This window comes from Gorilla gorilla, chromosome 23, assembly GCF_029281585.2.
Source record: "Gorilla gorilla gorilla isolate KB3781 chromosome 23, NHGRI_mGorGor1-v2.1_pri, whole genome shotgun sequence".
In the NCBI taxonomy this organism is placed as follows: Eukaryota; Metazoa; Chordata; class Mammalia; order Primates; family Hominidae; genus Gorilla; species Gorilla gorilla.
In genome coordinates, this window is record NC_086018.1 from 28,543,410 (window position 1) to 28,571,282 (window position 27,873).

The window sequence follows — 27,873 nt, forward strand, 5'->3', positions numbered from 1 at the left end:
AGTTTGCATCTGAAAGGGGCAGAGAAAGGATTTATAATTGCAAACCTTCACAAGTGGGCATTTTAAGGGGGAGATTGGGGCCATCCTACCATCTTTTGAACATGTCCTCAGGAGTGGAATTTTTACTGGGTCTGTTTAACTTCCGAGGAACCGCTAAACTCTTTTCTTGAAAGCAGAAGCATAGCCGGGTGCAGAGGCTCATGCCTATAATCCCATCACTTTGGGAGGCAGAGGTGGGTGGATCACTTGAGGTCAGGAGTTCGAGACCAGCCTGGCCAATATGGTGAAAACTCATCTCTACTAAAAATATAAAAATTAGCTGGGTGTGATGGCGCATGCCTATAATCCCAGCTACTCAGGAGGCTGAGGCAGGAGAATTGCTTGAACCCGGGAGGTGGAGATTGCAGTGAGCCAAGATCACGCTACTGCACTCCAGCCTGGGCAACAGAGTGAGATTCTGTCTCAAAAAAAAAAAAGAAAGAAAGAAAGAAAGAAAAAGAATCTAGCACCCTGGAGTTCCTGTGTCTTCCCACCCCTGGTCACCCTGTTGGGACAATATCAGCACACAGACCCCAAGGGGCTCAGCCTCCTTCTTTTTTTTTTTTTTTTTTTTTGAGACAGAGTCTCGCTCTGCCCAGGCTGGAGTGCAGCGGCGTGATCTTGGCTCACTGCAACCTCCACCTCCCACGTTCAAGCAATTCTCCTGCCTCAGCCTCCCAAGTAGCTGGGATTATAGGCGCGCGCCACCACACCTGGCTAATTTTTTGTATTTTTTAGTAGAGAAGGGGTTTCATCATGTTGGCCAGGCTGGTCTCGAACTGCTGACCTCAGGTGATCCACCCGCCTCAGCCTCCCAAAGTGCTGGGATTACAGGCATAAGCCACCGCACCCAGCCTGCCTGCTCCTTTTGACAGGACACACTCAGTGACAAGGTACAGAAAGACTGGAAGGAAAGGGCCCTCAGAGGGCAAGGTTAATTTCAGGAGCGGCGTTGGGGGAGGCGGGATGAAGAGCTGGATGGAAAACGCCTGATGAGGCAGGAGCTGCAGCGTGATTCTCCCAGCCATGGGAGAGCCACACTAGTCTCCCCCTACCCTTGGAAAGGGGACTAGGAGTTCCCTGAAGCCTGAACTGTTGGAGGCTCAGCCACAAAGTCCTGCTGTGGTGGTTAGGCTGGCCCAGGAAATTGCTGCCTGCTGAGCACCAGCCATAGGACATGAGGGTCCGGCTCCCAGTGGCTGTCCTTGGCAGCCAGCCTGAGGCCAAGGCTTAAGGGGCTGTGGGTCAGACAGGAGGCCCTGGGGGCGGTGTGGTACAGAAGACGAATCCCTTAGCAGAGTGTCCCGCAATTCATCAGAGCCTCATGCTCAGCTGAGCCAGAGGAATTTGACATTACTCATTCATTCATTCACTCATTCATTAAATCATTTGTTATGCAATAGCTACTCCATGCTGTGCACCAGCCCAGAACTGGAGGTTGTTAGTAGAGAACTCTAGATGGTAAATGTCAGGAGGCCCTATGTGAACCACCGAGGCTTCAGCTACCAAGAGGCTTTTCAGGCCAGCAGCCCACCTAGCTCCTAATCAAGGGCCCATCTGTTCTTCCAGAGCAGAGACCCAGGCCTCCCCCTCCCTTTGGTGGGGGCTGCCACCAAGCTGGAGTATGCACAAGGGGCTGCCTTCCCGGCTGCTAGAGTTATCATCACCATGGCCAAGGTCGTGCCCAGCCATGGAATGTGTATACTGAGAGCTGAAGATGGTTTACCCAATGCCCAGGGCCCACATGGGCGGCTGCCATCTGTGTCACCTCTCCACAGTGCTTATTGAACTTTGATGGATACTAAACCATTGATTTAGTATCACACCAATGATTCTCCCACGTGCACACACCATTCAAAGGGGATAGTCTGGCTGAGTGTGGACTACTTTGGGAGACTGAGGCAGGAGGATCACTTGAGGCCAGGAGTTAGAAACCAGCCTGGGCAACTGAGTGAGACCCTGTCTCTACAAAAAATTAAAAAATTAAGTGGGCATGGTGGTGTGCACCTGTAGTCCCAGCTACTTGGCAGGCTGAGTGGGAAGATCACTCGAGCCCAGGGGTTCAAGGCTGCAGTGAGCTATGATCATGCTACTAAACTCCAGCCTGGGCGACAGAACAAGGCCCTGTCTCTAAAAAATAAAAATAAAAAAAGGAAGAGTCCATGGAAAGTCATATAAGTTCACAAGCTAACAGCAGTGGAAGCCAATAGGTATGGAACCAGCGGCTACACAAAGGCCACAGAGAACAGACACATGCCCTGAATCTGGACAAGAGGTCTCTGCAGGGTGAGATGAGGAGCCAGCCTCACATGGCCTGGAAAGAGCAGGCAGGCACCCTTGGAACTATCAGGTGAATTAAGAGAAGTCCAGAAACAGGGCAGGTGGGATGGTTGAATTCTGGGGCAGGCATAAGGGAGTCTCTGAGGTCGACATGCAAGAGACCAGGGGCAGGGCGGGCCCACACTGCAGGTGGAGCTGGCAGCCAGATGGGAGGAGATGCAGGGAGGGCATTAGGCCCAGAGTGCACCTGGAGATCAGAACTGGGGGCACCTGACAGGGGCCTGTAGGGCAGCCAGGGCAAGCACAGGAAGATGGGACCAAGATGCATGGAGGAAGCTTGTGGGACAGTGCAGCGTGGCTCCCTGGTGGGCTCCAACACTAGTTATCAGCTCCCAATAGCAGCCGCCTTCCCTGGAGGCTTGCTGGTGCCTGCGGAATCTCCTTTATCCTATAGCAACCACTCTGTGAGGCAGACGCTATCTCACCCATTTGCCAATGAGGAAATGGAGGCTCAGAGAGGTCTGATCACTGGCCAAAGCCAGGCAGTGAGTGCTAGAAACAGCACTTGAACTCAAGCCTGTCTCATCTCACACACCATGCCTGCCTTTTCTTTTTCTCTTTTTCTTTTTCTTTTTCTTCCTTTCCTTCCTTCCTTCTTTCTTTCCTTCTTTTTCTTTTCCTTTCTTTCTCTTTCTCTCTCTCTCCCTCTCCTCCTCCTCCTTCTTTTTCTTCCTCTTCTCCTCCTCCTTCTTGTTCCTTTTCTTTCCCTTCCTTCCTTCTTTCCTTTCCTTCCTTCTTCCTTTCTCTCCTTCTTCCCCTTCCCCTTTCCTTTCCTTTTTCTTTCTTTTTACAGAGACAGAGAACTCCTGGGCTCAAGTGGTCCTCCCACCTCAGCCTCCCAGAGAGCTGGAATTACAGGTGTGAGCCACTATGCCCAGCCGACCATGCCTTTTTCATGTTCATGAAAAGATGCTCAGCACTACTAGTCATTGAAGCAATGTAAATTAAAACCACATTGGCTGGGCATGGTGGCTCATGCCTGTAATCCCAGCACTTTGGGAGGCTGAGGTGGGTGGATCCCCTGAGATCAGGAGTTCAAGCTCAGCCTGGCCAACATGGTGAAACCCTGTCTCTATTAAAAATACAAAAATTAGCCGGTGTGGTGGTGTGCACCTGTAATCCCAGCTACTTGGGAGGCTGAGGCAGGAGAATTGTTTGAACCCGGGAGGTGGAGGTTACAGTGAGCCAAGATCATGCCATTGCACTCTAGCCTGGGCAACAAGAGTGAAACTCCATCTCAAAAAAATAAAATAAAATAAATAAATAAAAACCACATTAACCACAGGCCTATTCGAATAGTTAATATCAGAATAACTAACAGCACCAGGCAAGGATGGGAAGCAACTGGGATGCTTACATGCTGCTTTTGGGAAAATGGTGCAACTTCTGTGCAAAACACGTTGTCCGTTTCCCATGACATTAAATGTACCCTTCCCATAGGTCCCAGCAGGAATTCTCCTCCTGGGTATTGATACCCTAGAGAAGTGAAAATTTAGGATCACAAAAAACCTGTACACGAATGCTTACAACAGCTTTATTCATAATCGCCCCCAAACTGGAAGCGACTCTACCAGCCTTTAACAGGGGAAGGGATAAACACAGCGTGATCCATCCATACAGTGGTATATTACTCAGCAACGAAAAGCAACTAAATATTAACACATGCGACAAAGTGAATGAATCTCAGAGGCATTATGCTGACTAAAGAAAGCCAGAATCAAAAGGCTAAATATTGCATGATTCCATTTATATGACACTCTGGAAAAAATCAAAAGTGTAGGGATGAAGAACAGATCAGTGGCTGTCAGGGGAGGGGCTGAGGGAGAGCAAGGGCTGCTGAATGCCCGTGTTTCCATTTTTGGACAGGATTCCTGTAAAGTAGGCAATTAGGGAAGAACTTTGGCTGTCAATTGGGGCTGCCACATTGAGAACAAGCTGGGACAACATGTGAGTGACAGGATCCTGGGCAGAATCTCAGCTGACAGCATAGCCAGACCCAAAAAGGCCTGATCGCAGGACAGCATTCTAGTAGGACTGTGGGCTGACACCGACCTAGTGTCCTACTGTGAGGCCCAGTCTGAATTTTTTTTTTTTTAAGACAGGGTCTTGCTCTGTTTCCCAGGCTGGAGTGCAGTGGTGCAATCTCAACTCACTGCAACCTCCGCCTCCTGGGTTCCAGAGATCCTCCCACCTCAGCCTCCCAAGTAGCTGGGACTGCAGGCACTCGCCGCCACCACACCCAGCTAATCTGTGTATGTTTCGGAGAGACGGGGTTTCGCCATGTTGTCCAGGCTGGTCTCAAACTCCTGGCCTCGAGCAATCCACATGCCTCAGCCTCCCAAAGTGCTGGGATTACAGGTGTGAGCCACTGCACCTGGCCAGTTTGAAATCTTAATCAGGAGATTGGATGAAGATCCAGAGCTCAAGCAGATTCTCAGATGCTGTAACAGTGGGAGGGAACGTGTATGTGGAAGACAGAATAGAGAGTTTAAAATTCTTTCTAGATGGGAAACTGTGAGGTTGGATTTCCATTCAGAGCAGCATTGCACAACTGCTTGTTAGGGAACTATTTGAACCATGTCTTTTATTTCCTGCATGCTTTAACATCTGAGGTTTTGCTAATCCTGGAGGGCCTGCCTCTCCTAGAGATATAGCAACTTGCCCACAAATGCACTTCTCGAATGCAAACCAACTGATATAAACCATATTCCAACTACCTCCTTTATCAGATTCTCATGCTCCAGGCCACTATCCACCTGCTGTAATCACCCCAGGGCAAGATACCAGACAGCTAGTGACAGCCCCTATTCCACGGAGCCTGCTGAAATTATTCAAACTAGCAAATCTCAAGCCTGCTTACCCTGCCTCACCAGTTCCTTCCTGCAGAAACCATCATAAAAGTAAAGTTGCTTTGTCCAGAGTTTTTCTGTCTCATGTGCATCATGTTCGGCCCTGATGCCTCCCTGCGGACCCCTCCTCTTCCCCCTATGGCACAGTGGCCCCTCCTGTTGGGAACTGTGAGTAATAAACTATCTTTTCAATGGTAATTATTTCCTGATCTGTCAGCTATACTATATTTCAAATTTCCTATTAATACTATTTTATTTTATTTTATTTTTTTGAGACAGAGTCTCACTCTGTCATCCAGACTGGAGTGCAGTGGCATGATTTCAGCTCACTGCAACCTCTGCCTACCAAGTTCAGGCGACTCTCCTGCCTCAGCCTCCCAAGTAGCTGGAATTACAAGCAGGCACCATCACACCTGGCTAATTTTTGTATTTTTAGTTGAGATGAGGGTTTCACCATGTTGGCCAGGCTGGTCTCGAACTCTTGACCTCAAATGATCTGCCCGCTTTGGCTTCCCAAAGTGCTGGGATTACAGGTATGAGCCACCATGCCTGGCCTAATACTATATTTTAGAAGAGTAACTTATTTCTTGGTATTGGTTGATAGAAAAAAGCCTGGGGTTTTTGCTGAGCTTGAGGTCACAGCAGGTCATAGTGGGGATGGAGTGTTTGTGTTGCTTTGCTGTGACCATCGGGCCACCACTAGGACACTGTCCCAGCCGTTCCTGAGGAGTGGGCCAGCTGTGATGCATAGGCTGTGACCTGCTGTTGTAGAATCCCTGTTCCTGAGAGGTTGAACAGGGTCTGGTCAGGGAAGGCTGTGAACTCATTGTGGATTCAGAGATCAAAGAGGAGGGTGTGGGGACCATGAGGTTCACCTAGAATTTCTCCATCTTCTCCATGAAGGTTTGGTCTGGGAGCAGTACCTCCACGGTGTAGCTGATGCGTTTAGAATGAACCAGGCTGTAGGTGTTGTCAAACCTCAGAACATCTGCAGTGAGGGACAGACATTCAGACAAGATGCCCCACCTGGGACTCTGACTTCCATGGTGGTAAATCTCTGCGTGGGTACCCAGACCAGGGAACCATTGCCACAATTGAGAGCCCAGAGCCAGCCTCACACTGTGCCCACCAGAACCAAGGGCCCTCACCTGGTAGGACATGGATGCACATTGTAGCACCCTCCCCCTAGCCCCCAGCTCCAGGTGGAGCCATCCCTGCCAACTCTTACAGCTGCCGGCCTGGAGGCAGGTGAGAATCCCATCCTCAGGCACCATGTGGGCATTGTAGCGCTGGCTGGGCAGCACCTCTGTCATCTCCCTAGCACTCTGCCGCTCCCCCATCTTGGTCTTCAGGAAAACCCCAAAGCCGATGTCCCCACCATCTGAAGCAAACTGCCACCTGCAGTGGATAGAGCCCCATTGGCGACCCCCTGCCTGGGCTACAGGCCCCTCCCAGACGTGCCCAGGTGTAGAGTGGCTGCCATCCCTACCTGAGCACACAGCCCGGGAACAGGATCTCATTCTCCACCTGCAGGGAGGAGCCGCGGCCCACGGACCTCGTGTGCTCATACTGCAGCCTCACCTGCTTGCACAGGTAGTAGCTCTTGGGCACCTCACCCCCGTAGTTGATCTGTGGGTAAAGGGGGTGTGTGGGCACTAGGTCACAGCTTCTCCCCTCCTTCCCCATCCTCTGGGCACCCTGTACCTTGGTCAGGCACTTGGGGTTGCCATCGGGGTCAGTCATGGTCCCCCCAAACTCCATAGGCAGCTGGTCGGGGCTGATGAATTTTGTCAGCTCCTGCTTCCAGTTTTCTGCATGGGAGCAAGAGAGGGACTCCAAGGGGACTCAGGAGACTCAACAGAGGGCAGAGGGGGCTGAGCCCAGATCTGTCCTTTGGCCAGCTGCTCTCCCTCCCTGGCGCGCTTTTGCCACTCCATTGCCTAGAGCAGTCGTGTCCCAGAAGAGGGAAGCCGAGTGGCCCTAGGTCTTGTCCTGGGGCTCAGCATGTGCTGTGTTGACTAGGTCCTGTCCCAGTCCTGCCCCTCTCTTACTGCCCCTGCAGGCCCTGCCCCCATATCTGTCCAGGTATTGGCCCATTGGCCACGTTCATAGGAACTTGGACCAGCAACTCCTGGAGCCTGGGGTTGAGGTCAGGCAGGCTATGACCTGGTCTTCGCTTTCCCTTAGAGACTGAACTCAGCCTTATGGTCAGATACTGCCCTCAGCTCCCAGGGCTCCAGCACCCTCAGAATTGCAGGGCCAAGCTCGGGTCAGTTCCCCACAAGCTGCTCTGAGATGGCCAAGGATGTTCCACAAAGGGACACGGGCATTGCAGGAACAAAGTAGACGAAAGCAGAGGTGGACACCCAGTACCCTCGGAGAGAGAAGGACTGTATAAGCATGAAAGCGGTGGAAAAATCAAAGGAAAAGCCCCCCAATTTGGCATAAAAACATATCACTAGGCTGGGCCTGGTGGTGCACTCCTGTGGTCCCAGCTGCTTGGAAGGCTGAGAAGGGAGAATTGCTTGAGCCCGGGAGGCAGAGGTTGCAGTGAGCCGAGATCACACCACTGTACTCCAGCCTGGGCAACAGAGTAAAACCCCATCTCATAAATAAATAAATAACACTAAGTCAAAAATTAGATAATAGGCAAACTATGAACTGGCCAAAATGCCACAAATATGACAGGAAAGGGCCAGACATGGTGGCTCACGCTTGTAATTCCAGCACTTCAGGAGGCCCAGGCAGGAGGACTGCTTGAGGCTAAGAGTTTGAGACTAGTCTGGGTAATATAGTAAAGATATGACTCTACAAAAAATAACAATAAATTTGCCACGTGTGGTAGTGTGCATCTATAGTGCCAACTACTCAGGAGGCTGAGGCAGGAGGATCGCTAGAGCCCAGGAGGTTGAGGCTGGAGTGAGCTATGATCATGCCACTGCGCTCCAGCCTGGGCAACACAAAGAGACCTTATCTCTGAAATAAATATATATATTTCATATATATAAGTATATATCTCAAATATATACATATATATACACACACATATCTATATATATGGACTTACGTGATCCTCCCATGTTGTCAGCCTCCATAGCAGGAAAGGACAAGGTGTTTAATATGCAAAGAGTATTTATAAATTAATGGCATAAAAAATACTTTCCTAGAAAATGGTCATGAGGCACAAGAAGGCAATAAACAACAAATTAAAATAGTCAATTATAAAGAAAATGTCCAACCTCACGAGTAATAAAAGAACCAAATAACCCAATGTAAAATAATAATAAACATCATTTTCCATTATAAAAAAGGCAAGAATATTTTAAATTATTGATGTCCAACCTTGGCAAGAGTGTGGGAAAATGGGCACATTCACACACAGTTGGTGGAGTTAAACTCTGCAATCTGTGTGAGCGCTACACTGAAAAAGTTATCAAAAGTCCTAACATGTAGCCAGGTGTGGTCATGCCTGTAGTCACAGCTACTTGGGAGGCTGAAGTGGGAGGATTGCTTGAGCCCTGGAGGTCGAGGCTGCAGTGAGCCAAGATCATGCCACTGTACTCCAGCCTGGGTGGCAGAGTGAGACCTTGTCTCAAAAAAAAAAAAAAAAAAGTCCTAACGTGCATTTTCCTTCGGGGGATAAAAATCTCCCATTTCTAGGATTTTATCCTATGGAAAAAATTGTGGATGTGTACAAAGGTTATCTATAAGGATCGTCACTACTCATTTGTTCCTATTAATAAAAATAATACTAACAACCTGAATTTAGGACTTTACTAAAATGGGAAAATGATTATCATATGATAAGTAGTTACAAAAGGGTATATGTATGGTATGAACCCATTTTTTTTTTTGGAAAATACATTTCTCTGAAAAAGATAGTGTTAATTGTAGTTCGCTGGGTGACAGGATATTCCCCCCTTCCTTATACATTTCTGTACTTCACAAATTTCTAAACTGTATTACTTATATAATTTGGAAAACCTAGATTTCTTTTTTTTTTTTTTTTTTTTTGAGACAAAGTCTAGCTCTGTCACCCAGGCTGGAGTGCACTGGCGCGATCTCAGCTCACTGCAACCTCCGCTTCCCGGGTTCAAGCAGTTCCCTGCCTCAGCCTCCTGAGTAGCTGGGATTACAGGCTCCTGCCACCACGCCCGGCTAATTTTTTTTATTTTTAGTAGAGACGGGGTTTCACCATATTGTCCAGGCTGGTCTTGAACTCCAGACCTCGTGATCCACCCACCTCGGCCTCCCAAAGTGCTGGGATTACAGGCGTGAACCACCGCACTCGGCCTCTTTTTTTTTTTTTTTTTTTTTTGAGATAGGGTCTCACTGTCACTCAAGCTGGAGTTCAGTGGCGTGCTCTCAGCTCACTGTTGCCTCAACCTCCTGGACTCCAGTAATCCTCCCACATCAGCTTCCAGAGTAGCTGGGACTATAGGTGTGCACCACCATGACTGGCTAATTTATTTATTTATTGTAGAGACAAGGTCTCATTATGTTTCCCAAGCTAGTCTCCAACTCCTGAGCTCAAGTAATCTTCCTATCTCGGCCTCCCAAAGTGCTGGGATTACAGGCATGAGCCACTGTGTGCCGCCAAAGACCCGGATCTAATTCCCCCCATTAAACAGATGAGGAAACCAAGACCAAGACAGAGCAGGTGAGTGACTCACTCCGCTTGCAGCTAATAACTGGCAAGGCCAACTCTCAAATCCAGCTCTCCTAACCTCAAATCGGGATCTCTACCCATGCTACCTCCAGGAATCTCTGAGACCCTTCCTGGCCCCTCTTCCCTCTGGGGGGCAGGCACAGCAGCCCACCTGGCAGCCCACCAGGCAGTGAGCCCTCAACACCAGTTGGGTGCCCTACACCTTCGGATGCAGGAACCATCAGATCTGTGAGAAGGACCACCCTCAGCTCAGGATCCGGGCTGGAAAAGAGGCCCCAGACGGCTCACTCACCTCCGAGAATCACCACCTTCCTGCGTGTCTCTTCACTCATGTAAGACTTGACCAGGTTGAAGGCTACGGCGAATAGCTTGGGGGCTGAAACCAGGCACAGAACTGCTCCCTCAGGCGGCTGGCTGGGGTCTCAGGTGCCCACCCGGTCACCGCACATCCCCTGTCCCCCCAACTCATGCATATCCTGGGCTGCTTTACTCACCTCTCACAACAATTAAACTCTTCAAGATCTCAGGGTAATTTGCCTCGAGTGCTGACAAAAACTGCGGAACCAAGTGGCAGAAGTCATGGGCGTCTGAACACTGTCCCCTTGCATCCCCTCTCGCCCCACCCTCCAGGACCCAAGGGCACAGCCTTGGCCTCGAATGCCAACCATCCAAGGCTTTGATGCAGATGGCTCCCGATGCCCAGACACCAAGAACCCACCCAGACACAGAGAAGCTGCCACTTCTGGTTTGTTGGATCCTAGTCATAGACCTTTCTTGAAGCAGCTAGTGCAGATTCTTTTTATTATTATTTTTATTTCTTATTTTATTTTCTAGAGATGGGGTCTTGCTATGTTGCCCAGGCTGGTCTTGAACTCCTGGGCTCAAGCGATCCTCCCACCTCAGCCTCCCAAGGTGCTGGGATTACAGGTGTGAGCCACCGCACCTGGCCTAGTGCCGATTCTTGACAGATGAGTGGGGGGATAACTCTATTCATGACAGGCAAGAAAAATCCCATTCACGACTGTGGAAGGTTCCCTCCCACGTGAGTCAGACAATAGTTCAGCTTCAGGAATGAGAGAGACTTACTTTTAGCATAATATACATAGTTGCAAGGAATGGCTTTTTATTTTTATTTACTTACTTTTAAAATTTCAAATAAGATGAACCAATTAAAATTCTTGGTTAGACAGTAAAACATTCTTGCCAAGAATAAGTCTACACTGTATGAAAGGATATTTGATTCCTACAAATGAGTCCCAATAGGCCCCATTACATTTGTTTATAAGAGACACTGCAAATAGGGAATGGTTTTTTTTTAAAAAAACTGAGATATTGTCCGGGCGTGGTGGCTCACGCCTGTAATCCCAAAGCACTTTGGGAGGCCAAAGTGGGCGGATCATGAGGTCAGGAGTTCGAGACCAGGCGGGGCAACATGGTGAAACCCCCTCCCTACTAAAAATACAAAAATTAGTTGGGCGTGGTGGTGGGCACCTGTAATCCCAGCTACTTGGGAGGCTGAGGCAGGAGCATCACTTGAACCCGTTAGGCGGAGGCTGCAGTGAGCCACTGCACTCTAGCCTGGGCAACAGAGTGAGACTCCGTCTCGAAAAACAAAACAAAACAAAAAAACTGAGATATAATTTACATCCCAGGCTGGAGTGCAGTGGCGCGATCTCAACTCACTGCAACCTCAAGTTTCTGGGCTCAAACGATCATCCCACCTCAGCCTCCCAAGTAGCTGAGACCACCCCCACACAGCACTGCACCCAGCGAATACTCTTATTTTGTAGAGATAGGGTCTTGCTATGTTCAAGACCAGGCTGGTCTTAAATTCCCGGGCTCAAGCGATCCTCCTGCTTCAGCCTCCCAAAATGTTGGCTTTACAGATATAAGCCACTGTGCCTGGTGGCCAATAACATTTTTCATGTTTAAGTTCTTTGCTGTCCTGGGTGAAACAGAAAGAAAGGAACGGGTAGGCTGGCTGCCCTGCGGCCCAGGCCTCCCCACAGCTTCCCTCCTACTGCAGCACTCCCAGATGACCTACTCTCAGCCCTTCCCAGAGGAAATGGCAAAAAGGAAGGTCAGGGGCTGGAAGCAGAAGGGTAGGCAGGTATTGGGGGTGAGGGCAGAGATCAGGGGTGGGATGAGAGTGAGCAGAGCCAGAATATGAGGACAGGGACATCTACAGGGACATTGGCAGGTCAGGGAATCGGGCCCTGTTGTGACCTGCTGAACATGAGATGGTGACCTGGGGGTGCCACGCCCAACTTGGCACAGCCCCGAGAATGGGTATGAAAATATCCCTGCCAACAAAAGTAAGGAACTGTAGGCCAGGTGCGGCGGTTCACACCTATAATCCCAGCACTTTGGGAGGGTAAGGCGGGCAGATCACCTGAGGTCAGGAGTTCAGGACCAACCTGGCCAACATGGTGAAACCCCCTCTCTACTAAAAATACAAAAATTAGCCGGGCGTGGTGGCAGGCGCCTTAGTCCCAGCTACTTCAAAGGCTGAGGCAGGAGAGTTGCTTGAACCTGGCAGGTGGAGTTTGCAGTGAGCCGAGATCATGCCACTTGACTCCAACCTGGGTGACAGAGCAAGACTCTGTCTCAAAAAAAAAAAGAAAAGAAAAAAAAACGGGCCAGGCACAGTGGTTCATGCCTGTAATCCCAGCACTTTGGGAGGCCAAGGCGGGCGGATCACCTGAGGTTGGGAGTTCGAGACCAGCCTGATCAACATGGAGAAACCCCATCTCTACTAAAAATACAAAATTAGCCAGGCATGGTGGCGCATGTCTGCAATCGCAGCTACTCGGGAGGCCGAGGCAGAAGAATTGCTTGAACCCGGGAGGTGAAGGTTGTAGTGAGCCGAGATCGCGCCATTGCACTCTAGTCTGGGCAACAAGAGTGAAACTCCATTTCAAAAAAAAAGTAAGAGCTGCAAACATGGCCTGTGCAGCTCTTGTGGGCAGTACCTGTGGGCGGGTACTCACCTGGCAGTGAGGAGAGAGGATTCCCGCCCCTGCCCCACACCAGCAAGTGGAGGGTAAAGACCCAGGCATTTGACCACCCACCCATGCCCCTGGCGGGGTCACCTCACCTCCTGGAGAAGCTCTATTCCTGGCTTCCACAGATCCCTCAGGCCCAGCCCTTCGAGATCAAAAATAGCTATGATTTTCTCCACCTTCTTCCCCAGCTGCAAGGGAATGACACCCTGTGAGGGTCACTGCCCCCACCCATCCAAGATGGAGCTGGGCCTAAGCCCAGGGCACTGGCCTGGCTTATCTCAGCTCTGCATGGCACAGAGATAGGGGGAGGGAAGGGGCCATCCCACAGGATGCCAGGACCGGAGTGACCCAAGGACCGACCTCTTTGTGTCTGTCCATGGGAGGGCAAATCGCTGTGTTGCAGTTCCCTCTTCGGTCCAGTGGGGCTGAAATCCCTGTCCCTCTCATCCAATGAGGCTGCAGAGGGCAGTGTGGCCCAGTGGATTGAGTGGGCTTTGGGGCCAGTTGGGGGAGAAATGATTCCCAGTTCAGCCACATACTGTGTGGCCTTGGGTGGGTCCTTGGCCTCTCTGAACCTGCATTCACTCCACAGTACCAGGAGGAGCCGAGGAGCCCAGGAGCCCAGGAAGGCAGATTCTGGGTGTGAGGCTCAGGGGGTGAGGGTGCTGTGTCCGGCTGCAGCTGCCCAGGGTGGCACCCACACACCTTCTGACTCTGCAGCTCACACTCCCGCAGGAGCAGCTCGCAGCTCCGGAAGCTGTCCCTGAGCAACTCCTGTTTGGAGGCCGAGAGCAAGAGGCCTTTGAGGTCCAGGCTTCCCACGATGTGGTACCAGACAGGGCTGCCCTCACCGTCGTGGCCGCATATGCCGTTAGCGTTGTACAGCCTGACCACCTGGATGCATACACAGGAGACGGGGGCTCAGTGCCGAGGGCCGAGGGCCCAGGGATCAGGGTATGGGTTTGAGAGATGCTTACCTCTGGGGGCTGCCAGGCAAGGATGTTGGCCAGGTCTTGTTGCTTCCGGAACTCCATATGCTGCAGAGACATGGCAGGAGGTGGTGAAGATTCTGCCTGTCCCAAAGACCTCTGTGGATACCTGGGGACACCAGGCCAGGTCCCTCTGCCTACAATCACTAAGGGCCTGCCAGAGCATCCCCAGGCTCCACTGACATAGAACTGGGGGATGGAAACAGGATGGGGATGGAAGGGGACATGCATCTGAGAGGCCAGGAGAGACCTAGAAAGGGACAGGGGAGGCCTGCACTCTGCAGCTGTCTCCCCCTGCATCCTTCCAGATGTTTCCCACGCCCCCTCCTGCATGGCTGCCCTGGGACTCAGACTCTACTTCCTGACTTCCAGTTGCCCTTAAGCAAAAACCTATACCCCCTACAAGGCCTGCAGAGCCTGGCTGATGTGTTGGGGCCACCCTGCAACCTCATCACTTCCCCTTCTCTCTCCAACACGATCTCCGTCTGCTCCTAGAATATACCAGCTCAGGCCAGGCACAATGTCTCACGCCTGTAATCCCAGCATTTTGGGAGGCCAAGGTGGGTGGATCACCCGAAGTCAGGAGTTCAAGACCAGCCTGGCCAACATGGTGAAACCCTGTCTCTACTAAAAATACAAAAATTAGCCGGGTGTGGTAGTGCATGCCTGTAATCCCAGCTACTTGGGAGGCTGAGGCAGGAGAATTGCTTAAACCTGGGAGGCGGAGGTTGCAGTGAGCTGAGATCACGTCATTATACTGCAGCCTGGGTGACAGAGCAAGACTGTCTCAAAAAAAAAAGAAAAAAAGAATACACCAGCTCATTCCCACCTCAGGGCCTTTGCATGAGCTGTGCTCTTCACCCTGATCTTCACATGCTTGCTTCCTTTTGGGTATTCATGTCCCTGCTGAAATGTCCCTGACCTCTCTTCCCTCCTTCCCTGTTTTGCTGTCTTCGTTGTACTTTCCATTCTCAGGAATTGTCTTCTTTGTTCCTCTGGTTTCTTTTTCTCTCTTCCCATCACTGCAGTCTCCCCAGCGCCTAGCACCAGGCCAGGTTTACCTTCCAGTCTCAATGAATGGGTGTTCCATGAATGAATGAATGGATGGATGAATGAATGAATAAATTTGTGCCTCAGACTTGGGATAGGAAACAGGACCAGGCTAGGCAGGGGGAGGTGTCAACCTCACCTTCCTCAGCATGTCCTCTGATTTCTGCAGGTCAAAGCTCCAAGCTGCAACAAGAGACAGGGTTATGGTTGTGGAATTCTAGAGGCTCACTCCAGGCATCTGGAGAGAGAACGGCCCTGCCCCACCCTCCAGGCCAGCTTTGTCTCCTGTTACCCAGAGGGCCTTGTTCTTGACCCGGGGAGCCACAATGCCTGAGATATCTGGAGACCCAGGAACACTGGACACAGGCTCCTTGATTCCCTGGGCATGCCCCTTGGTGGGCCTTGGGGCCCTTTTCCTGTTGTTCCAGAAAAGTCATTGAGACAGCAGACCCTCAGAATCTGTCAGAATCATAAGGCTGAGAATTGTTTAAATCAGCAGATCACAAACATTTTGGCCTCAGGAGCCCTTAATACTCTTTAATTTTTACTTAAAAAAATTTTTTTTTTTTTGAGAAGGAGTCTCCCTCTGTCACCCAGGCTGGAGTGCAGTGGCACGATCTTGGCTCACTGCAACCTGTGCCTCCCGGGTTCAAGTGATTCTCCTGCCTCAGTCTCCTGAGTAGTTGAGATTACAGGCACCCACCACCACGCCTGGCTAATTTTTGTATTTTAGTAGAGATGGGGTTTCACCATGTTGGTCAGGCTGGTCTCAAACTCCTTACCTCAGATGATCCGCCCGCCTCACCCCCCAGAATGCTGGGATTAAAGGTGTGAGCCACTGTGCCCAGCCCCCTTAATACTCTTTAAAAAAATCACCAAACTCATCCGGGAACTATGGCTCATGCCTATAATCCCAGCATTTTTGGAGGCCAAGGTGGGCAGATCACCTGAGGTCAGGAGTTCGAGACCAGCCTGGACAACATGGTGAAATCTCGTCTGTACTAAAAGTACAAAAATTAGCTGGGCATGGTCGTGGGCGCCTGTAATCCCAGCTACTTGGGAGGCTGAGGCAGGAGAATCACTTGAACCCAGGAAGTGGAGGTTGCAGTGACATTGCTTGAGTCTAGGGGTTCGAGACCAGCCTAGGCAACATAGTGAGACTCTGTCTCTATAAAAAGAAAAAAAAAAGAAAAAAAAAATTATATATAAGTTTGCCTAATGGCCATGGTGAGATTACGGGTGATTTATAGAAATATCATTGTGTTTTTCTTTTTCTATACCTTCCAGATTTTCCATGATAAATGGGCTCTGATTTTATAATCAGAAAAACACCCAGTGGATGTTATAAACAAATGGGAGTGAGGTCCTAGCGGCCCCAGCAGGCTGTCAATGCAGTCCTCTGCCCTGAGCCCAGCCTCAGCTGGGCTGTCACCCAGCTTTCTAGGAGTCAGCCTGGTCCATTGGCTCACTGGCTTCGCAGCAGCACTTCTGCTGAGAGCCTCTGGCTGGTGAGAACCAAGTGGTTTCACTTGGTTCCCAGGGCCTTGGGGAGTAGTTCTCACATTGATTTCATCCGGGCATCATAACAACCATGAAAGCTGCCGGTGGCGGGGAGAGAGTCTTGTTCCCTATAAACAGATGAGGAAACTGAGGGCCCAACAGAAGGGGGCCATAGGCCCCAGGTCTCATGCTGCTAGTAAGAGGCAGAGCGGGGACTAGACGCCTGTCTTTGGAACTCCAGTCGGGACTCTTTTTTGATTTGGTGGCAGTTTAAAGGACATTCTAGGTAGAAGAAATGGTACTGAGCAAAGATGAGCTAGGAAACCCTGTTGGCTACTATGTCATAGCTTTTGTTTGTTTATTTGTTTTTGAGACAAGGTTTTGCTCTGTCACCCAGGCCGGAGTGCAGTGGCACAACCATAGCTTACTGCAACCTCAACTTCCCAGGCTCAAGTGATCCTCCCACCTCAGCCTCCCCAGTAGCTGGGAACACAGGCAGGCAACACCACGCCTGGCTAAGTTTTTTGCGTTGTTTTTTTTTTTTTTTTTGTAGAGATGGGGTTTTGCTATGTTGTCCAGGCTAGTCAAACTCCTAGGCTCAAGTGATTCTCCCACAGCCTCCTGAGTGGCTGGAACCACAGGTGTGCCACCAGGTCTGGCCAAGTTTTAAAATTTTTTTGTAGAGATGAGGTCTCCCTATGTTGCCCAGGCTTGTCTCAAATTTCTGGACTCAATCAATCCTCCTTCCTCGGCCTCCAAAAGTGTTGGGATTACAGGTGTGAGACCCCTAGCCCAGCCTTGTCATAAGGTACATAAAGTACACACCAGGCTCAGAGGCAAGTTGCCATCACAGGTTTTACAAAGGCTATTCATCACAGATTAAGTATTCTGGGCTCAACATTCAGGGATGTGAATTCCTGTGTACTCTGCAATAGTAGGAGCAGGTGTGATGATCAACATGGTTTCATAGTGGTTTTCTTACTGCAGCTGAAACCGACTCCAGCCCTACCGCCCACCCCCTATGAACCCCCCAGGGAAGGAGTCTTAAGTGTAGGAGTTACAGCCACATTTTCAGGGCCACTGAGAATCCTGTCTGTGCATTCAGATTCCTGGGATTCTGACATTTATCTCAAGAGCAAACCTCTTCCCTAACCTGGTCCCCAAACTCTTTTTATGAGAAAATGTTAAGCAATTGGCCTCTAATGTCAGACTGACCTGACTTTGTCACCTGCTAGCATAGCGACCTTGGTCAAGTGGTTTAACCTTTGTAAGCCACAGCTTCCTCCAATGCAAAAACAAAGCTAACAATAATACCTACCTAATTGGGTTGAACAAGGAGGAGGAGGAGGGAAAGAGAAGAAAGAAAATAATAGATAAATGGCCGGGCATGGTGGCTCACACCTGTAATCCCAGCACTTTGGGAGGCTGAGGCAGGTGGATCACTTGAGGTCAGGAGTTCGAGACCAGCCTCGCTAACACGGTGAAACCCCATCTCTACTAAAAAACAAAAATTAGCTAGTTGTGGTGGTGGGCACCTGTAAACCCAGCTACTCAGGAGGCTGAGGCAGGAGAATCACTTGAACCCAGGAGGCGGAGGTTACAGTGAGCCAAGATTCTGCCACTGCACTCCAGCCTGGGTGACAGTGAGACTCTGACTCAAAAAAAAAAAAAAAAGGAAATAATACATAAAAACTGCTGTACCCAGTGCCTGGTACAGAATAAGTGCTCAAAATATGAAAGTATTTCCACTCCTTGTACTAGCCACCTCCAAGATGACCATCAGTGATCCTCACCTAGTATTCACTCCCTGCTCTGCTAAACAAAAATCATAGGAGGCCATTGCTTTGTACTAAACTCCAGCACTAGGTCCCAATAGACAAGACCAAAAATCAAGATGGAGTCACCCATGCTCGCTAAACTGAAACTGAGTTGTTATCTGACCTGAGAAATCAAGAGAGATAGCCTAGCCAGGCACGGTGGCTCACGCCTGTAATCCCAGCACTTTGGGAAGCTGAGGGAGGTGGATTACTGGAGTCCAGGAGTTCTAGACCAGCCTGAGCAACATGGCGAAACCCTGTCTCTGCAAAAAATATACACAAAAATTAGCCAGGCGTGGTGCCGAGCTCCTATAGTCCCAGCTACTAGGGAGGCTGAGGTGGGAGGATCGCTTGAGCCCAGGAGGTGAAGGCTACAGTGAGCTGATGTCAGCCTGGGCTTCAGAGTGAGACCTTGTTTGAGAGAGAGCGAGCGAGCGAGCCTAATTTCCCTAACAGGCCAATTACAATCTTCAGCTGGTATGTTAATGAAGTTCTCTCTGTTTTTAGCCTTACAGCAAAGAGTAACCTGAAGTCACCTGATGTTAACCAATCAGTTATCTTTCTATTGTTCTGTATCCCTGTCCTTGCCTTACCAGAAAAGTACTGTAGCTTTGAAATGATAGATCTGCCTTTTGTTCTGTTTCTGCTTTCTTCAGCCCCTTTTCTGTCTATAAAGCCAAACTCCTCTGCTTGACTCATTGGAGCACTTATTCTATCTCATAACATGAAATGTTGCCTGATTCTAGAATTCCAATACAGATAATTGAAATCTTTAAACCAAATGTGTCATTATTCTGTCTTTGACAGTTCCCTCCCACACTGAGCAGGGCTGAGCTGTGTACCTGATAGATTGCTGTAGAAATGATGGAATTTGGCCAGGCGAGATGGCTCATGCCTGTAATCCCAGCACTTTGGGAGGCCAAGACAGGTGGATCATCTGAGGTCGGGAGTTTGAGACCAGCCTGGCTAACATGAGGAAACCCTGTCTGCTAAAAATACAAAAATTAGCTGGGCATGGTGGCACATGAATCCTAACTACTCGGGAGGCTGAGGCACAAGAATTGCTTGAACCTGGGAGGCGGAGGTTGCAGTGAGCCGAGATCACGCCACTGCACTCCAGCCTGGGCAACAGAGTGGGACTCCGTCTCAACAAAAAAAAAAAAAAAAAGAAAGAAAGAAAAGAAAAAAGAAATGATGGAATGTGACTCAGAAAGCTTCATTGTAAGATATCACCACTTCCTCCCTGCTCACTGGGATCACTTATGGCGGGAAGCCAACTGCCATGTTGTGAGGATGCTCGAGCAGCCCCTGTGAGGAAGAACTGAAGCCTCCTGCCAACAGCGAGTACAGACTTGCCAGCTATGTTTGACATCTTGGAAGCAGATCCTCCTGTCCCAATCAAACCTTCAGATGACTGCATCCCTGATGGGTATCTTGACTGCAACCTCATGAGAGACCCTGAGTCAGAAACATCCCACTAAGCCTTTCCATAATTCCTGGCCACAGAAATCACGAGAGATAATAAATGTTTGCAGTTGTTTTAAATGGCTATGTTTTGGAGTAGTTTGATACACTCAATAGATACCAAATATACTCCTCTTTCATGCCATTGACCCTACCCCAGCCGCACGCTCTATCCTTACCTCGGAGCCAGCGCAGGAGGAAGTAGTCATCAGGATTGGGCAGCGCAGATAGCACATCTTGGATGTTCTCCCGGAACTGAGGACAGACAGGGAGAGACCTGGGTCAGAGGCCAACCACCCTCGGTCCTGCAGGTCTCAACTGTCCTTGAGGAAGGGGATGTCTGAGGGAAGAGGTCCCACTCGGGCTGGGAGGATCAGGGTCTGGGTCAAGCCATAACAGTTTCCTCCGTCTTGAAAATGGGATGATATAAAGAACCAACTACAGGCCAGGCGCGGCGGCTCACGCTTGTAATCCCAGCACTTTGGGAGGAAGAGGCGGGAGGATCACCTGAGGTCAGGAGTTTGAGACCAGCCTGGCCAACATGGTGAAACTCTGTCTGTACTAAAAATACAAAAATTAGCCGGGCGTGGTGGCAGGTGCCTGTAATCCCAGCTACTCAGGAGGCTGAGGCAGGAGAATCGCTTAAACCCAGGAGGCGGAAGTTGCAGTGAGCCGAGATCCCGCCATTGCACTCCAGCCTGGGGGACAAGAGTGAGACTTTGTCTCAAAAAAAAAAAGAACCTACTACACTAAACATCAGAGAGAATTAAATGTGGATTAAACACAGAGAAGGTTTACAAGCCTGACTCAGGGATGTGGGGGCAGGGAGGGGCCCTCTTTAGTGCCCTGATCTTCATCCTTAGGAAGCCTTCAGGCCAGGTCAGGTGGGAGGATAAACTGCAGAGTCTGAGGCTCAGAGAGGTTGAGCAACTTGCCTAGTGTCACACAGCCAGTGAGTGGCAGAGCCAGTTGCCTGATTCTAGAATTGCAATAAAGATAATTGAGATCTTTAAACTGAATTTGTCTTAATTTTGTCTTTGACCGTTCCCTCCCACACTTAAGCAGGGCTGAGCTGTGTACCTGATAGGTTAGGGTTGAAATGATGGACTGTGACCTAGAAGCCTTCAATGTAAAGACATGGTTTGGAACCCATCAGCCACGCCCAAGTGAGGGGTGCCTCGACCTAGCCTGGGAGTTGGTTAGGACAGTTCAGCTGGCCCTGGGCCCACCCTGCAGGGTCTGAGAGCTGAGAGGCCACTCCTGGGTGGATGTCATTGACTGTAGGCTAAAGCCAGCCTCCAACACTGATGAATATGGTAAGGAAAAGAGCACCGGACAAAGAGTCAGCAGGTCCCACTGTGGCCTTGCCTGAGTCACTCCCCTCTCTCTGGGTCTTATTCTCTTTGGGCCCCAAATGGATCCTCAAAGGACTTTCCTTGGCCCCCCACCAAAAATGGACTGATAACCTTTGTCTAAAGGAATATGAGAGAGGGTTTGGCCTTGGGCTAAGCCTTAAATGAATCCTGACATGACACTGCCATTACACCAATTCGCTAAGTGAGGAAACTGAGGCTGGAAATGGTGATGCGCCTTCTTAGCCAACATGAGCAATTTTTTATTTCAATTTCTGACTTCAATTGTCTTTTAAGAGGGTTATCTCAGGTCTAAGCAGAATGTCCTTTTCCTGATGCAGAACACTGCCCCTTCTTTTTGTTCCTTTTTTTCTTTTTTGAGTATTGTATTTTGAACTCATGGGCATTAAGATCAATTACTTGGCCAGGTGAGGTGGCTCACACCTGTAATCCCAGCACTTTGGCCAGCCAAGGCAGGTGGATTGCTTGAGCTCAGGAGTTTGAGACCACCCTGGGCATCAAGGTGAAACCTCATTACCACAAAAAATACAATAATTAGCCAGGTGTGGTGGCGCACGCCTGTAGTCCCAGCTACTTGGGAGGCTGTGGTGGGAGAATCGCTTGAGCCCAGGAGGCACAGATTGCAGTGAGCTGAGATCATGTCACTGCACTCCAGCCTGGGCAATAAATCAAGACCCTGTCTCAAAAAAAAAAAAAAGATCAATTGGCTGGGTGCAGTGGCTCATACCTGTAATCCCAGAACTTTGGGAGGCCAAGGCGGGCAGATCACTTGAGGCCAGGAGTTCGAGATCAGCCTTGCCAACGGTGAAACCCCATCTCTACTAAAAATACAAAAATTAGCTGGGCGTGGTGGCAGGTGCCTGTAATCAAAGCTACTCAGGAGGCTGAGGCACAAGAATTGCTTGAACCCAGAGAGCGGAGGCTGCAGTGAGCTGAGATTGCACCACTGCACTCCAGCCTGGGCAACAGGGCAAGACTACATCTCAAAAAAAAAAAAAATTCAATTACTTGAACTTTTTTTTATTAAAACTAACAGCTTTATGGGGATATAATCAGATACGAATTCACACTTGAACAACTTGTAAGACTTTTCCCCTAGCTTTGTTTATACTTTGTTTTCTTTTAAAAAGATTCATACAATTCAAGAAACACAACTTTTAAAAATTTTTTGTTATTTATTTTTTAATTTTATTTTTATAATCATCTTCTTGGATACTAAGAAACACAACTTCTAAAGGCCACAATCATCCTTAAGCTAGATTTTAATCATACTCCCCTCCTAGCTTTATTAAGGTATGAATGGTGTTTAATTGCTTTTCATCAAAGAGAAATAAAAATTGTTCTGACTGAGAGGAGTGGCTCACGCCTGTAATCCCAATACTTTGGGAAGCCGAGGTGGGTGGATCACTTGAGGCCAGGAGTTCGAGACTAGTCTGGCCAACATGGCAAAACCCCGTCTCTACTAAAAATACAAAGATTAGCCAGGTATGGTAGCACACGCCTGTGATCCCAGCTACTCAGGACGCTGAGGCAGAGAGTCGCTTGAACCTGGTAGGCAGAGGCTGAAGTGAGCCAAGATCACACCACTGCACTCCAGCCTGGGTGACAGAGCCAGACTCCATCTCAAAAAAGAAAAAAAAAAAAAGTTAAAAATTAGCTGGGTGTGGTGTGCGTGCCTGTAGTCCCAGCTACTCAGGAGGCTGAGGTGGGAGGGTTGCTTGAGCCCAGGAGTTTGAGGCTGCAGTCAGCCATGTTCTCCAGCCTAGGTGATAGAGTGAGACCCTGTCTCCAAATAAATGAATAAATAAATTTCCTGTTCACTCTCATGGACAAAAAACAAATTTTCTGGTATTGCTATACATCAGCAACACATTCAGCCATTTTCTAAGGAAATGGGTCAAGTTACCAACACACAGCTTTACACACACTACCTTGAGGAAGAAAACCAAGAACAGGCACAGGAGAAATTGTGCCTGTTCTTGGCACCGAAGGGCAGGGCGCGAAAGGGCAGGCCGGTGGGCGGGGACGCCCGGCTCAGACCCCGTCCCCAGCCTGGACCTGGGCCCCGCCCTGCCCACACCGCGACCCTCCCCATCCGTCTCGCAACCCTACCAGAAAGTCCACTCCAGCTTTTCCTTCACCTCGGCCCGGCTCTGAAAGGATCGGTCGCCTCCGGCCCGCACCCACCCCCAAGAGGGGCCTTCAGCTTTGGGGCTCAGAGGCACGACTTCTTGGGGAGGGTTAAAAGGCAGACACCCCCCCCCACCCCCGCGCCTCCACTCCCCGACTCCTTCGCCGCCTCCAGCCTCTCGCCAGTGGGAAGCGGCGAGTAGCCGCGCGGCCGGAATCCGGAGGCGAGGGGAGGTTGGCCGCAACTTCCCCAGTCCACCTTAAGAGGACGATGTAGCCAGCTCGCAGCGCTGACCTCAGAAAAACAAGTTTGCGCAAAGTGGAGCGGGGACCCGGCCTCTGGGCAGCCCCGGCGGCGCTTCTAGTGTCTTCCAGCCCTTGCGGGCGGCGTAGCCGCCGCCCATGGAGCCCGCGGGCCGGGCCCCCGGCCGCCTCGGGCCGCTGCTCTGCCTGCTGCTCCCCGCGTCCTGCGCCTGGTCAGGAGTGGCGGGTGAGGAGGAGCTGCAGGTGATTCAGCCTAAGTCTGTATCAGTTGCAGCTGGAGAGTCGGCCGCTCTGCAGTGCACTGTGACCTCCCTGAACCCTGTGGGGCCCATCCAGTGGTTCAGAGGAGCTGGACCAGGCCGGAAATTAATCTACCATCAAAAAGAAGGCCACTTCTCCCAGGTAACAACTGTTTCAGACCTCACAAAGAGAACCAACATGGACTTTTCCATCCGCATCAGTAACATCACCCCAGCAGATGCCGGCACCTACTACTGTGTGAAGTTCCAGAAAGGGAGCCCTGACGTGGAGTTGAAGTCTGGAGCAGGCACTGAGCTGTCTGTGCGTGCCAAACCCTCTGCCCCCGTGGTATCGGGCCCCGCAGCGAGGGCCACACCTGAGCACACAGTGAGCTTCACCTGCGAGTCTCATGGCTTCTCACCCAGAGACATCACCCTGAAATGGTTCAAAAATGGGAATCAGCTCTCAGACTTCCAGACCAACGTGGACCCCGCAGGAGAGAGCGTATCCTACAGCATCCACAGCACAGCCAATGTGGTGCTGACTCGCGGGGACGTTCACTCTCAAGTCATCTGCGAGGTGGCCCACGTCACCTTGCAGGGGGACACTCTTCGTGGGACTGCCAACTTGTCTGAGACTATCCAAGTTCCACCCACCTTGGAGGTTACTCAACAGCCCATGAGAGCAGAGAACCAGGTGAATATCACCTGCCAGGTGACGAAATTCTACCCCCCAGAGACTACAGTTGACCTGGTTGGAGAACGGCAATGTGTCCCGGACAGAAACGGCCTCAACTCTTACAGAGAACAAGGATGGCACCTACAACTGGATGAGCTGGCTCCTGGTGAATGTATCTGCCCACAGGGATGATGTGAAGCTCACCTGCCAGGTGGAGCATGACGGGCAGTCAGCGGTCAGCAAAAGCCATGACCTGAAGGTCTCAGCCCACCCGAAGGAGCAGGGCTCAAATACCGCCGCTGAGAACACTGGACCTAATGAACAGAACATCTATATTGTGGTGGGCGTGGTGTGCACCTTGCTGGTGGCCCTACTGATGGCGGCTCTCTACCTCGTCCGAATCGGACAGAAGAAAGCCCAGGGCTCCACTTCTTCTACAAGGTTGCATGAACCCGAGAAGAATGCCAGAAAAATAACCCGGGACACAAATGATATCACATATGCGGACCTGAACCTGCCCAAGGGGAAGAAGCCTGCTCCCCGGGCCGCGGAGCCCAACAGCCACACAGAGTATGCCAGCATTCAGACCAGCCTGCAGCCTGCGTCGGAGGACACCCTCACCTATGCTGACCTGGACATGGTCCACCTCAACCGGACCCCCAAGCAGCTGGCCCCCAAGCCCGAGCTGTCCTTCTCAGAGTATGCCAGCATCCAGGTCCTGAGGAAGTGAGTGGGACCGTGGTTTGCTCTAGCACCCATCTCCACGCGCTTCCTTGTCCCACAGGGAGCCGCCATGATGAGCACAGCCAGCCCAGTTACCGGAGGGCTGGGGCGGTGCAGGCTCTGGGGACCCAGGGGCCAGGGTGGCTCTTCTCTCCCCACCCCTCCTTGGCTCTCCAGCAGCCACGGCCCCCTCTCCCCACATTGCCACACACCTGGAGGCTGACGTTGCCAAACCAGCCAGGGAACCGACCTGGGAAGCGGCCAGAACTGCCTGGGGTCCAAGAACTCTTGTGCCTCCGTCCATCACCATGTGAGTTTTGAAGACCCTTGACTGCCTCCCTGATGCTCCGAAGCCTGATCTTCCAGGGTGGGGAGGAGAAAATCCCACCTCCCCTGACCTCCACCACCACCACCCCCCCTCCCAACTAGGGCTTGAGTGGGGAAGATTTCCCCTTTAGATCAAACTACCCCTTCCATGGAAAAGCTGGAAAAAAACTCTGGAACCCATATCCAGACCTGGTGAGGTTGCTGCCAACAGTCCTGGCCTCCCCCATCCCTAGGCTGAAGAGCCATGAGTCCTGGAGGAGGAGAGGATCCCTCCCAAAGGACTGGAGACAAAACCCTCCGCTTCCTCGGGTCCCTCCAAGACTCCCTGGGGCCCAACCGTGTTGCTCCACCCGGACCCATCTCTCCCTTCTAGACCTGAGCTTGCCCCTCCAGCTAGCACTAAGCAACATCTCGCTGTGGGTGCCTGTAAATTACTGAGAAATGTGAAATGTGCAATCTTGAAACTGAGGTGTTAGAAAACTTGATCTGTGGTGTTTTGTTTTGTTTTTTTCTTAAAACAACAACAACGTGAAAAAAAAAAAGAAAGTCCACTCCAGCACCCGGTCGCCACCCCTCTTTGCCCCGCGAACCCCATCCCGGCACCTCCCACCCCGCATACACCACCTACCCCATGCAAAACCCTATGATGGCAGGAATCGAGACCTCCAAGGACCCGTCGTTGCCTCCATGCTCATGGAACCGTGTGAGTCTTCCTGGAGACCAAGCTTGCCGTGTGCGACCACGAAGGAAGGACCCTAAGGACCTTCAAGGGACTCCTCCCAGGCTAGAGATGAAAATGCACCCTGTTCCTGCCTCCGCCAGCTCATAGCTGAGGACGTGACCTGCCAATGCAGCCTCCCCAGCAGGCCAGCAGCCTTCACCAGCCCTGTCCAATATGGTAGCCACAAATTCTTAAAATGTGGCTAGTCTGAACTGAGGTCTGCTGTGAATGTAAAATACACAGGATTCCAAAGACTCAGTATCCCCTCAAAACACTCTTTTTTTTTTTTTTTTTGAAACAGGGTCTAGCTCTGTTGCCCAGGCTGGAGTGCAGTGGCACGGTGTTGGCTCACCGCAGTCTCGACCTCCTAGGCTCAATCCATCCTCCCACCTCAGCCTCCCGAGTAGCTGGGACTACAGGCATGGGCCACCACACCCAGCTATTTGTTGTTGTTGTTGTTGTTTTTAGAGATGGGGTCTCCCTATGTTGCTAATTTTTTAATTTTTTGTAAAGATGTGTTCTTGCTATGTTGCCAGAACTCCTGGGCTCCAGTGATCCTCCCGCCTCAAAGTGCGGGGATTATAGGCCTGAGCTACTGCACCAGACCAATCGTTTTTATATTGATTAGATTATATATTGAAGTTAATACATCATTAAAATGTAGTTCAATTGTTTCTTTTTAGGTTTTTTTGTTTTGTTTTGTTTTGTTTTTGTTTTTGTTTTGTTTTTGAGACATAGTCTTGCTCTGTCTCCCAGGCTGGAGTGCAGTGGCAGAATCTTGACCCACTGCAACCTCCACCTCCTGGGTTCAAACGATTCTCCTGCCACAGGGTTTCACCCTGTTGCCCAGGCTGGTCTCAAACTCCTGACCTCAAATGATCCACCCACCTCAGCCTCCCAAAGTGCTGGGATTACAGGCATGAGCCACGGCACCCAGCCTCTTTCTAGTTCTTTAATGGAGCTACTAGAAAATTTCAAAAAGGCCGTGCATGGTGGCTGATGCCTGTAATCCCAGCACTTTGGGAGGCCGAGGTGGGTGGATCACCTGAGATCAGGAATTCCAGACCAGCCTGACCAATGTGGTTAAAACCCCGTCTCTACTAACATACAAAAATTAGCCAAGCGTGGTAGCAGGTGCCTGTAATCCTAGCTACTCGGGAGGCTAGGGCAGGAGAATTGCTTGAACCCAGAAGGCAGAAGTTGCAGTGAGCCAAGATTGTGCCATTGTACTCCAACCTGGGCAACAAGAGCGAAACTCCGTCTCAAAAAAAAAAAAAAAAAAGGAAGAAAGAAAATGTCAAATGACCTATGTGGCTTGCGTTTGTGGTGGCGTGGTATTTCTATTGGTTAGTGCTGGTGTAGCCTCTGGCTACCAAGCCCCTCAGGGTTGGGAAGAAACCCAGAGCTGGAGAGTTCAGAAGAACCTCAGGGACCTTGAGTCCTGCCTCTCCCCGTGGCAGAAGGAGAAACTGCAGCTGGTGTAGGAGTCTCTCCCTTCACTCACCTGGGCCAGCGACTTCTCCTGCGATGGGCTCAGGTCACCCACTTGTCCACTCATGCTGCCCATGAATGGGTCCAGGCTCCACTCTGTGGCTCCCTCCAGGTGGCCTGCCTTTTGCCAGCTGGTAGCCGTGCCCACGTTTGTCACCGCCCAGAAATCCCACTCCTTCCTGTGAGCCTCAGGGTAACAGGTGG

At 50.6% G+C, this 27,873-nt stretch overlaps 2 protein-coding genes across 4 annotated transcripts; one reads left to right on the top strand and one right to left on the bottom strand.

Moving 5' to 3' along the window:
• Positions 1 to 3,898: 3,898 nt before the first annotated feature.
• On the bottom strand, positions 3,899 to 27,736 carry SEC14L6 (SEC14 like lipid binding 6). 3 transcript variants are annotated; one of them, XM_019018571.4, is made up of 12 exons: positions 27,683 to 27,736; positions 19,902 to 19,977; positions 15,081 to 15,124; positions 13,880 to 13,939; positions 13,608 to 13,796; positions 12,995 to 13,090; positions 10,392 to 10,452; positions 10,190 to 10,273; positions 6,933 to 7,039; positions 6,718 to 6,857; positions 6,457 to 6,626; positions 3,918 to 6,216 (listed from the first exon to the last, which is right to left on the bottom strand). In XM_019018571.4, the coding sequence occupies exons 1-12, from the start codon at positions 27,734 to 27,736 to the stop codon at positions 6,104 to 6,106; spliced, it is 1,194 nt and encodes a 397-aa protein (XP_018874116.3). In that variant the 3' UTR covers positions 3,918 to 6,103. The 3 variants fall into 3 exon arrangements, with proteins under 3 accessions (XP_055230165.1, XP_018874116.3, XP_030861150.2); XM_031005290.3 differs by lacking the exon at positions 27,683 to 27,736 and adding an exon at positions 23,208 to 23,290; XM_055374190.2 differs by lacking the exons at positions 6,457 to 6,626; positions 27,683 to 27,736 and having other exon boundaries at positions 3,899 to 6,216; positions 19,902 to 19,975.
• On the top strand, positions 23,341 to 26,088 carry LOC101144977 (tyrosine-protein phosphatase non-receptor type substrate 1-like). Its single transcript, XM_055374189.2, is given in 2 exon segments — positions 23,341 to 24,458; positions 24,460 to 26,088. Coding segments are annotated over 2 exon segments (1,509 nt in total). The 5' UTR covers positions 23,341 to 23,627; the 3' UTR covers positions 25,138 to 26,088.
• Positions 27,737 to 27,873: the final 137 nt, after the last annotated feature.